At 50.6% G+C, this 12,190-nt stretch overlaps 1 protein-coding gene across 2 annotated transcripts in view; it reads right to left on the minus strand.

The window, feature by feature from the left end:
* Window positions 1-12,190, minus strand: part of ABR (active BCR-related) — a 93,114-nt gene that overhangs the window by 65,480 nt on the left and 15,444 nt on the right. For both annotated transcript variants that reach the window (XM_012657312.1, XM_012657314.1), the window contains exon 2: window positions 5,529-5,627. In XM_012657312.1, coding sequence (XP_012512766.1) covers window positions 5,529-5,627 — 99 coding nt within the window. The remainder of the gene's footprint in view (window positions 1-5,528; window positions 5,628-12,190) is intronic.

A 12,190-nucleotide genomic window follows, 5' to 3' on the forward strand; every position in this document is an offset into this window, starting at 1 on the left:
GGCCTCGTGCCCTGAGTCGTAAGCTTCCTTGTCACACTTCCATGGAAGGGAGGGTTGACTGGGAACTCATCCCCTTAGCTGTTTCCTTTCAAGACTCAGAAGGTAGAGTCTTGAAGAGACTGAAGACCAGTCTCGGCTTCACTGATATTCCAAGTTCCCATCATTTAGTACGGGGAGAGGAGCAGGTGGCACACACGCCCTCTCCTGCTTTCCACACCGGTGGCAGACATCGCTAAACGACCACAGTGATCCTTTCCACCGAGCGTGGTTGTAGCCTCAGAGTCTCAATGCCACAGTTGACATGAAAATGAAACCTGTCTGTCTTCCCTGCTTGTCTACACCAAGAGGCTCCAGGGCCTGCAAGTGGAGAGGTTGAGGTGACAGACAGCGACTAAGGACCTTCCTGCAGCACTGGCTGGGAGCTGGAGCCATCCCCTTAACGCCCAGCACTGCGACTGTGGATAATGGGGCTTGCGCGCATTTTCTTCAGCGTGATTCTCTGTGTTTCCTAACTCACCTACCAGTAAATATTAAACGTATGATTAGAAGGACCCCAAAGATGCCCAGACTGCAGGAGACAGGGTCTGGTATCCAGCCACACGGAGAAGGCATGGCAGGGAGGGCATGTTTGCCCAGACGAGAGAAGCCTGAGTCAGATATGGTTGCTGTTCTTCGTGTATCCGAGGGCCATGTGGGAAGAGGTCTGGGTTGCTCTGCAGACCCACAGGTAGTGGGGAAAAGTGATGGGGTCAGATTTGGGCTCACTAGAGCTGTCTCCCACTGTCTCAGAAGATTAGGTAGTGAGCTTTCTGACAAGAGAAGCATTCTGGCAGAGAATGGGTGACTGGTGAAAATGCTGGACTGCAGGGAACACCTACACTGAGGGAAACCAAAGCTATCGCTGGCTCCCCCTGCGTGATGACCACCAGCTCGAGTCAACTGCAGCAGCCAAACTTCCAGCCACGCTTCACTCCACCCTCCCGTCCGCCTCACTCCGATGGTGGCAGGGCCCAAGTCAGTCCACAAGAGGAAGTCTCATCTACTCCAACACCCAGACAATGCTCTGACTTCTGGCTCCCTCATCTTCTGAGCTCTAAAAAATCCAGACAGAACAATAAGGGTGGGAAAAAGCAGAACCCCTCCTTCTGACCCTTTCAATAGACCAATGGACCCGCAGCATCCAGTTCTCGCTAAGGAAACAGGACGAGGTTCAACGTGGTGCAGGCTAGGCAGTGTGGGTATGAGTCCCAACTCTGCCCTGTAATAGTTGTGGGCACGTCACTTAGCACCTCTGGGCTTTTCTCTCCGGCAAGGGAGTGATGGGGGTCCAGTTTTCTTTTTAGGAGGTTATTTTTATGCTCCATGATCTCTACTCTTGAAAACTTTATAACTGATTTGGATGAAATGGACCAACACAAATGAAACAACTTAGTGGATAATGCTAGGGAGGATATACCCAACTTGGACCATAATACCAACCACGTGGTTCCAAGATTGTGTGGGAACAGCTCGGAGGGCTTCATGGAGGAGGCGGACAGGTACAGGGCCTTGGAGGTTGGGAAGATCTGAATAGGTGGAAGGGTGGGGGTTAGGTAAGAATGCCAGGGAGAGAAACAGAAGGAACCAGGAGGCAGGACAAAGGGAATACTGTCCTCCCAAGCCCAGGTGGGCGGGTTGGGAGTGTCACGGTCTCTAACACTCCGTGGAGGATACAGAGCCCACTGGAGGACCAACGTGATAGAGTTTATCCTTTCCACCTCTACGCAGGATCCAATGGAGGGGTCCAAGTCACCAGAGTCCTAAAACCACTAATCCTGTCCCTGCCCTGGTGCAATCCACACTGGGGAAGGAATAAAGGAAACAGGGAGGGAACAGTCCTGGGAAAGCAAAGGTGACAGGGTTTCTCGGAAGCCACTGAGGTGGCGCTCATCTGCCACCTAGGCAGACAGACACAGGGCTCTGCTTCCTCCTAAACCTCCCACTCTGCCTACAAAAGGGGAAGCAATGACACTAGCCAGCAGCCAGTCACATGCATGCGGCCTGCACTTGGGGCATCAGAAGGTTCTCATGACAGGGACCTTTGCTCTTACTCCTGATTTCACTTTAGGGATAAGAAAGAGCTGGGTGTGTGCCCTTGGCTGGCCGGACCCTTAAGGCAGTTATTTTCATCTGGTGAAGCCCCAGACATAGGCCTCAGGGGCAGGAGGGACCCCCGAAAGGCAAGGTGACCCACACTGAGCTTTGATTCAGCATCGCTATTCTACCGAGGTGCTAGCACACCAGTCACCCCCTGCCGCCTCCCTAGTCCCGCTGCAGAGGGCATGGGCGGCCCCGGCTCTCCATTTTATCAGGGGAGAATTCTTAGAGGACCCCTGAGTGACCTCAAGCCTGGCTCTCGATTTCCCAGCCCCGGTGCTTCTCAGGAAGAGGGGCTGGGCTGGCTCTGACTTGCCGGTGGGACTTCGCACAGCCATTTGTCTGCTCTGTCCCCCAGCAACTGGCCTTTCTTTCGAAACAGGGGATAGAAATCTGCCCACTTCCTCCAGCTCCTACCCCAGAAGGCCTGGAGGCTGCTGGGAACATCTGCAAACTCTCACCTGGCTTACTCCTCCCAGGAGCCCAGGGAGGAAGGTGTCATTAACCTGGTTTACAGATAAGGAGCCTGAGATGCAGCAGGACTATGAACTCCAACAGCCAGAGCAGAGTCGGAGAGAGGAGGTCTGGTCATGCCCCAGCAGCGGGAGGAGCTGTGGGCTATGGCCCCACACCCTGTGGTCTCAGAGCACAGTCTGGGAGATGCAGAATTACAGTGCATTTGGTTTCGTCTTCCTTCCTTCATCCCCCACCTCAGCCCAGGCTCCCAGACTGCACTTGTAATCTGAGCCCACCCGGAACCAAGAGAGTTCCAGAAGATTACCAAACCTGGCCCCAGCCCTCAACAGGGCAGGAGCGGAGGCTCCTGAGGGGAGTCCCTGTCTATGCCTGTGTACACAGTCTTAGGTACACACCCAGCCCTTCGCACATCAGGAAGTGTTAAACTGAAAGCAGACAAGCCAGGAGCGAGCTGTGGGAATGGGGGAGGGAGCACGGAGGAAACAGATTTTGTTCTCCTCTGAGCTGGCCCCTTTGTCAGACCACCCCGAAGAGCAGAGGGTTTAGCTCCCTGGTAGCTGAGAGGGGAGGGGGCGAGCTAGGCTCCAGAGGAGAGGAGGGAGGGCTTGAATCCGCAGCCTAGAGGTTTATCATCTGAGGCTTTGGCTGTGGAGGGTCCTGCCCCTCTTCCTGAGCCCTCCAGCCACAGCCTGGCCGCCCAAGTAGTCCCTTCCTCCCTCCCACCAGGGCTCCAGAAAGAACCAAGCAGGGGCCCGATGAACAAGCTGGGGTGGGGGGGTTCCCCCTCAGCACTGGGGGTCCCTGCCTCACAGTTTCTGCCTTTGGGGCATGAACCATTAGAAAGGCAAGGCAAGGCAAGGAGGGGCTTTCTTGGCCCCTAAATCTGTTATCTTTGCCCAGATGAGGTGGCAGGTTGGGACCTAAGAGTTTCACGTCTGATGAGGACAGGTGCCACGCCCTCCTTCAGGGCAAGGGTGTGCTGACAGACACAAATGAGCCCTAACCTGTCCTCCCTCCCGGCACTGGAGAGAATAACCTTATCGACCAACATTAGGCTCTGTTCTCAGAGCTTTACATGCAAATTCCTTTAATCCTCACAACCCCATGAAGAGAGGAGTATTTGTATACCCAGTTTGCAGGTGGGAAAAATGAGGCACAAGGCTCATTTTCCTGCTGAAGGTCTAGAGTCAGTAAGCAGTCAAGTGGGGATTTACAGCCAGGCAGTCTGGCTCCTCTGCTAGAATGCCTTTCAAATATGCATCCTGTTAGTAATGGCAACCATGCTCCCTTTTCTGGTACAGCTATTCACAGCTTATATATAAGGTATATTTAAGGTATATTTCACATATGTGTGACTGGCAGTCTGCCTGTCCTCCTTTCTCCAGCCAATATTTGAGTGCCTTAAGTACCTGGCTTTATACAAAGTCCCAAAAGGGTCACCTGATCTTCTCACTCCCATGAAGAAAAAGAAAAAAGGTATGGTATTATTCTCATCTTCAGGTGAGGAAACTGAGGCTCAAGGAGTTTATGGATAGTTTAATCAAAGTCAGCGGTTTTCGAACCCACAACATATGTAAGAAATAATGGGGCCCAATAATTACATACATATATACACACACATACCTGCATATACATGCAACAAACCAAAAGCTTCATGAAACAGTATTTTCCCTTACTATGTGTGATGCATGCTATTTTCTCTTTCATCAATTTACGATGCTGGTTCAACCCACTCTACTGGTTTCACAACCGACTGTACTAATTTCACAACCCACTAATGGGCTGAGATGCATTGTGGGAACAGTGCAATAGCCTACTGTTAATGGCAGAGTCAGGTCTCGCCCTGGTTCTGGCCCCAGACCAGAATCCTTATCCAGCTGCCATACTGTTCCTCACTTGGAACACATCACTGTGCACACAGATAAACTCTTGGTGAGGTCTAACACTAACATAGCCCGGAGTGTTGCAAAGTATCTTCACATTTCAATACGCATTCCTTGGGTAATAAATACCAGGTCCCCTGGGACACCGAGAGACAACATCTCATGTCATAGCAAGTATAGAAACGTGTATCTTATAATTCTTGTGAGAATGAGTTTCCACTGATCCACACTTACATTTCTTATCCCCCTTTTTCTGATGATTATCTTATGTCTCAGACTGCAAAACACCCAGAGGAAAGAACTTTATATACTATGATCACTCTGCATAATATCCAGACGCATCTAATAAGCACTTTCTTCCAAGGCAAAAACGTCTTACATCTGTGTAGTACTTTTTATCTTTGGAAAACATTTTAATATTCCCCTCCCAATCTGATTCTCACAACAATGCCTCCGCTTTGGAAAGGAAATGGAAGCATCTCTACCAGGGGCTGAGGTTGGTCTAATGCCTCAGAGCTATGGTGCTTCTCAAAAGAATGCGGACAGCCTCACACCTCTCGCTTCTAAACACAGGGCTTCAGGACGGTGCTAACGGTTCACTTTCCCAGGAAGGAGGAAGGACTTGGACCAAGGATGACAAAGAGGTCTCAACCTGACTGAGTGGTAGAGACTGCCCAGAACACAGCACGGAGGAGGTGGCCAGGCCCCCACTGGGACAAAGTGCTGTAATGGATTAGTAGTGTCCGTGCCAGGGTCCTGGGCAGGAGGTGTGTCTGCCATCCCTTACCTGGCTGTCCTTCTGCTCCTGCCTTTTCCAGAGCAGGGTCACGGAGAGATGGAGCTGAGAGGCACGCACCCTTTCTGGCAACGACCCTGGCTGCCTGACGCCCAGCTATAAGCAGAGCAGCCGCAGACTGTCCACAGGGAAGGACTGGGGCAGGTCCCATACCTCTCCAACTCCTGAAGCGGTTTTAGAGCATGACATTGTCCAACAAGGGGACTGGAAGGCCCCAGCGCATACCCTGTACTCACCAGCAACAAGGCTTCCAGCTGGTTGATGTAGATCTCTTCGCTGGCCAGGAACCCCGAGAGAACCAGCTTCCTCATCTCCAGGCCTTTCCCTGCTTCCACCTGCACCAACACAACCCCAAAGCCAACAGCTCATTAGAAAACAGGCCAAAATTTGGAGTGGCCTATGTCTGTTTTCTTGCCTTTTGTCTCTTCTTTTAACTCACACTTTCATAGGGGATAAAAGCCAGGTATTATTATAGAAAACTTGGAATATACAGAAATATAAAAGGGAAAACACTCATATTCCTAATGCTAACATCTTGCTTTGTGTCCCTCTCCACATTTTTCCCACATTTTCTCATTTTATATCCATCCATTCATCCATCCACTGAGCCAACCTTACAGTGGTGAGCAAGGTACAAGGGACCCACCCTATGTCTGTTGGGCAGTTTAATGTGGGGTGGGGGATAAGGCCATTCAGGAGGGAAAATCAGAGTCAGGACTGAGGCAAGGCATGGTCACAGCAGGGGCCCAAATCTAAGCCTGGGGGACACCACTCCCAGAGGAAGTGATATATAAACTGAGAGAAATGGGGTACAGAGAATGGAATGGAAGTAGGTGTGGGAGCCCAGCCTTGTGGCCTTCTAGCTACACTTTTGACTATACATACCTTCCCGCTCCCAGGGCTCAATCTCACAACAGAAGGTACAGGCTGTGGGCCCCTCAAACTTAGCTCTGCACACCCCCAGCACTTCCTGATCACCTGTGTAAGGCACAGACCCAAACTAGCCCCCTCCTCTCTCCACAACTGCTGCTTCTCTACAGTGGAGATCATGCCCTCGTTAGCCTTGGATGCCTGTCAACTAGCACAGTGTCTGGCACAGAGAGAGCACCCAAAAGACCTTCTTCAGTAAAAAGACATATATAGTCATTCTTCTTGTCATTCAGGAGCCCTAAGAGTCACTCCTGGCCCCTTCTTCCTTCTCTCTCCCTCCCTTCTGCCACATTTAACCCCCAAGCCCTTCAGATTTCCTTGCTAATCTCTTCCACCTCCTGTTCCCTTCTGTTCCACCCTCCCCTCCCCTCTGCTGCGGTTCTCCTAACTGACTTCTCTCTCCCTTCTCCTTCCTGTCCACACACTGGAGCTGGATCAATCTGCAGAGAATGCACCTTCCCTGATGCTTGTCAAGGACCTAATATTAATACTGCAAAACGTGATTATGCGGGGATTCAATTAGGTCATTTGTTCATTCATTTATTCATTCAGCAAATATGTACTGAATGCCCACCAGCCCTGTAGATACAATGGAAACAAGCAGACAGTGGTTCCTGCTCTCGTGTGGCTTAGAATCTAGTGGGAGAGACAGACATTTAAGAAAATGAACAAGCAAATATATGACCCTAAACTGTGACATGGGGTCCAGCATATTCTTTACTTAAACACCTGCAGTGGCCCTGTGTCTCTTCCTACCCTTCCAATCTCCCCGCCAGCCATGACTCTCCTTAAAGACACAGCTGAAGTCTCACCTCCTGCTCGAGTCTCCCTCGACGTCCCCAGCCTGCTGCAGCACCTTGTGTGTCCTACTTCATTCCCTGCCCAGTGATTTCGGGAGGCCTTTGCAGCCCCTGCATCACATCCCACTTCCCTGAGGCTGGCACCATGTGATACACCTAATGTTTACTAGGGCTTATGAGTCCTCTACGCTCTTAGTTAGCCCCCAAACACCCCATCCAGGTGGGTACTATATTTTACCATTATATAAAGGGAAACATACAAGACTCAAAAAGAGGGAAGTCACATGACCAGAAAGTGGCAGAGCTGGGATTCTGCCCCAAGTCCTCCAACACCAAATTCTATACTCTTTCAATGCTCTGATGATTTTCTCACGCTCCCATGCCTTTTTCAAGCATCAGATGCTTATCCGGAATCTCAAACAGATCCCTTTCTCCTTCTTTTTTTTAAAATTTTTTTTAGAGATGAGTATCTCGCTAGGTTGCCCAGGCTGGTCTTGAACTCCTGGCCTCAAGTGATCCTCTCGCCTCAGCCTCCCAGGTAGCTGGGATTACAGGTGTGAGCCACCACACCTGGTCTCAGATCCTTTCTGGGCATTGAATGCACACCCTTAACGTAGGCTGGGAGAGACAATGAGACCATCAGACACCCATAAGCCTGAGAAGAGCTGCTTTCCCCCAACGGGATGACCTGCCCCAGTGTGTTCTAACCAGCTGTCCCAGGTGCACATTTTTCCCACCTGTTCCCCAGGTGAGGGGCCTTTGCCTCCCATCAGCAACCTAGCTGGCAGACCTGTGCTGGAGGCTACTGCCCCCAAAGTCTCTGAAATGTTATTAATATCTGGTTCTGGGGTAGCTATGTTACTTTATATGATAAAAGGGACTCTGCAAATACGATTAAATATGAGATGGGGAGATTATCCTGGGTCACCCAGGAGGGCCCTATGTAATCACAGGGTCCTTACAGGAGGGAGGCAGGAAGGTCAGAGTCAGAGAAAAGACGTTGTGACAACAGAAGTGGAATCCTATGCTGCTAGCTTTGGAGACAGAGGATGAGGCCATGAGCCAAGGAATGCGGGGGGCCTTTAGCAGCTGGAGAAAGCAAGGAAATGGATTCAGTCCCCTAGAGCTTTCAGAAACAACCAGCCCTGCTGACCCTATATACAGACTTCTGTAAATGAGGATAAATTTGAGTTGTTGTAAGCCACTACATTTAATGATGATTTGTTTCAGCAGCATTAGAAAACCAATGTAGACCCCCAGCTTTAGGGAAGGACGGTAGTTATTTATCAATGACTTCATAAGTACCAGGAACTGTACTAAGGGCTTCTCATGGATCAACTCATTGGAATCTCACAATCTGGTAGGTGTTATCATTACCCTGCCAGGCACAGAGGGGGGAAACTGCCAGCTGCCTGAGTACAGCCTGGGGCATACCCTTGAAGAACAAGGTCAGAGCTTGGAGCAGGGCCCTCAGCCCCAGTCCCTTGAGGCCAAACCCTAGGTGGCTTCCCCATGCTGCCCAGGCCTGACGAATGGGAACTCATGCTCCATGTTGGGGGCTAGCGCTCCCCCACTGTGCCCCATTCCCCAGCTGTTCCCTGCCAACCAAGGATTTGCCTGAGGGCTTAGCAAACACCAAAGAAACTCACTTGGTGGCATACTGAGAAGTTAACTGTAGAGCTGGTTGGACCAGGACGGGGTGAAGAACTGGTGATTTGCAGGCCCAGTCACAAACCAGCCTTCATGCATCCTGGCATGAGCACAGACCCCTCAGCCCTGGCATGGCCCATTTCAGCCCCCCCGGACTCCCATCTCATGATCCAATCTTGAAGGACCGATTTTGAGGAGAAGACAGCTCAGGAAGACCCACCCCCCAAAAGGCAATAAAGAGTCACCCCTAAGAGTCCCCATTCTGGGCCACATTCACCCTGAAGTTCTGGCTGGGATGGGAGTGAAGGTGTCAGAGCTTAAGGATGTAGAATTAAATGTTGTGCATTTTACTAACAGGAAGTCTGTTGCTCAGTCACCACCAAAGACTTCTTCCATCTCTGCTTTGCTCTCCTCAGACCCCATGTAATCCTGGTTTAGAACTGTCTGGAAATTCGCAATTGTTTCAATCCTTGTGGACCTATTCTTGTCTCAGAAAACACCAGGGCTCCACATTCATCCATCCACTCCCCACTACGTGCCGGGCACTGGAAATACGAAGATGAAGGAGGTGGTTTCTGCCCCTGAGCTCTCCCACCCAGAATCCCTGCATTACTTCTTCACAGAGTTCGGGGCCTCACAGCCTCTGCCACGCTGCCCGCCAGCCTCCAGCACAGGGAAGCTGCCTGTCCCTACTGCCTCCACAGGCAGAACTCAGCCCCTGCGGGGCTCGTTCATTCATCCTTGGCATTTTACCAATCCGCTAGGCTGAAAGTTTTTCAGCTTGAAGCTGCCAAATCAAAGATGTCAGGTCACTCTGGTAGGGGCAGTATCTACAGATAAGGCTTGGCCAGCTCCGGCTAGGTCTTTCAGAGAGTTTAGAGGCTAAATAAAGCCTCTAAAGATTTGGTTCTAGGCCAAGCCAAGACAAAATCTCTCCAGGAGCCTTGATCTCCTCCAAGACAGCAAGCAGTGAGGACTGGCTTTCTGGCTTGATCTCCTCCAAGACAACAGGCAGGGCCGGCTCTTTGGCTGCGATTCAAAGCTATAGGACAAGCAGCAAGGGACTGAGACTCCTCGAAAACAACAGAATTTGGCTCATGGGCCACACTGGTTTGCAAGGAGCACCCAGCAGGATCTGCTCAGAGTAGAGGCCCCAGGGCCTGGGGGTTGTGCCAGTGGCTGAGGGCTTACATCCGCGCCAAGGATCAGCCTCTCCCAAGCTGAAGCAGTGCAGGGACATCCAGAGACTTTCTCCTCCTCCTAGCACGAGGCACTGGGAGGTCTCTATCAGCTATTGCCTCAGCAGAATTTATGGCAGCAAGGATAGGAGCAACTGCCGGGGGACCAAATTCCAGCTGCCCCATTCTCCTGAAGGGTGGATCCCCGTGTTCCAGGCTCCCTGCTGCTGTCTAAAGTTTTAGGCAGGCCCTGTGGGGTCCTGGCTGTGTTTTGAAACTTCAGTTATTCATATCCTACCTTTACAATTTTGCCATACTCGTATACTACTAATATTATCTACTTAATTTTGTTCTTTACAATTGACTTTTTAAAAAAGCACAGTCTTATCCTAAGCGTTATATTTGTAATCATAGGAAAGATGTGCAAGTCATATTTTTTCCAATGTACATTAAAATATATACTTAACTATTAAAGTGCAAAATAAATATCCAGGTGCCACCTAAAATCATCTCTTAAATCACCACGTATGTGTCCCACACTTTGGAAAACACCCAAATGGGGGACACAAGCATGGCCATCGCTCCATCTGGAGGAGGCAGAGGAGACCTGGGCAGGTGACCCAGAAATACAGAAGTTTCAGACAATCCATTAAAAATTGGCACAGAATCACACCTGAAAGGTTAATCTGCATTACAAGAGGGTTTTTATTCCTGACAAATGAGTTCCTTTAAATAGCAGCTGCTACAAGGCCCCCATCAGCCCTGCATACTTTTAAATAGAACTGTATGAAGGATTTTTTGGAAAGCGTATACCGTTTTACAGATGGGAGGTGATGCTGCTGTCAGTATTCTCAATATTAATTTGTAGATCATTAATTCCTCAAAGGAAGTCAGGATTTAGAGATGCAGTAAACTCCAGCTATAGCTCTGGACAAAACCACTACCAACTTCACCTCTATCCCCCAGGAAGATAAAGTATCTTGGAAATTACACTAAAAATGGGATTGATTTATAGGACTGGCATTTGGGCATATGCTCAGAACACAACTATTATTAATATTTAAGGTAAGTGCCCCTGAAGTAAAGTAATAGGAAAGAGAGAATTGCCTTGGATTCCTACCAGCGGCCAAGGAGTGTGCCAAGACCACTGGCAGCCCAGGACAAGAGTGCACCGTCCAGAAATGCCCCTTGGCCGTGCACGTGTGTACTCACACACCCTGCCTATCCCTCACTCAACTAGAAGTGGTCTCTCCTCCTCTGAATTTGGTACCCTTTTATCAGAACTTTTTGCACGGCCCTGGCTACTTCCGCACTATATTCCTATTGCCTGCATACTCGCCCCCTTGCTCTGAACTCCTTGTGAGGAAGAACCATACCTCGTTCATTTCGTCTTCTCTACAGTGCCAGGCAGGGTGCTTTGAATAGAACACACCTGACAGGTTTGTTAATGATGAATCAATCATTCCCACCTCTCTGCAGCCACTTTGCTTGTCTTCTCTCCCCGAGGCCAAGCCTGGTACAGAAGGCTGTTCTAGGAAGAGACAGGGAGCTTGGATTCCCCTAACACTTAGGCAAGGTCCCCTTCCCCCATGCTGGAGACAAGTTCAGGAACACTGTGACAGCAAAGCAGAGGGTAAGACTTCATCCAGGTGCTCATGGGGACCTGAGAGGAGTGGCATTTTTATGTGTAATACGTGTCCAGGCCCTCTGGCATCCATGTGCCACCTCCTTAGAGCACCTCTGACATGGAACAAGGCCAAGGACTTGGTACAACCTTCACGGGCCCCAGTGGGCCTCACTCATTCTGCAAATTCTCACTGGCACCAGCCACACACCAAGCACTGTGCAGTGTTTAGCAATGAATACAACATGGCCCTTGCCCTCGAGGAGAATAGGACATAATTGAGAAGGCAGATGTCTAGAGTTCCAAGCAGAATGAAATGTGAGCTAAGACTGAGGTATAAGCCAGAGTCCAGAGACATGGTGGGCCCATGAGGCAGCCTATAGAGGGGGCCACATCTGTGCTGGGGAGGGCTTCTCAGAGAAGGCCCATTAGGAACCCCACATCCCACCTATCCCACCCACTGCTAAGCTCCCAGCCGGCGCTCAGGGCTCATGAGCAGACTTTTCCCATCCTGTTCCTGGTGGGGAGGCTGGTCAGACCTAAGTGCAGAGGCCTTCGTGGGCCCACTGAGAGATGTGACTTACCCCCAGTGCTCCAAGCCGGCACCAAATCGGAGAACAAGGGGTGGAGGGCCGGGGGCCAGCCACTGTCAGCCTCCTGCTACGGTGACTCTCCACTCCCCACCCAGGCCTGCAGCAACCGCTCCACCCAGACTC

The sequence above is a fragment of the Propithecus coquereli genome, unplaced genomic scaffold (genome assembly GCF_000956105.1).
Source record: "Propithecus coquereli isolate 6110/MARCELLA unplaced genomic scaffold, Pcoq_1.0 Scaffold536, whole genome shotgun sequence".
NCBI classification, from domain to species: domain Eukaryota; kingdom Metazoa; phylum Chordata; class Mammalia; order Primates; family Indriidae; genus Propithecus; species Propithecus coquereli.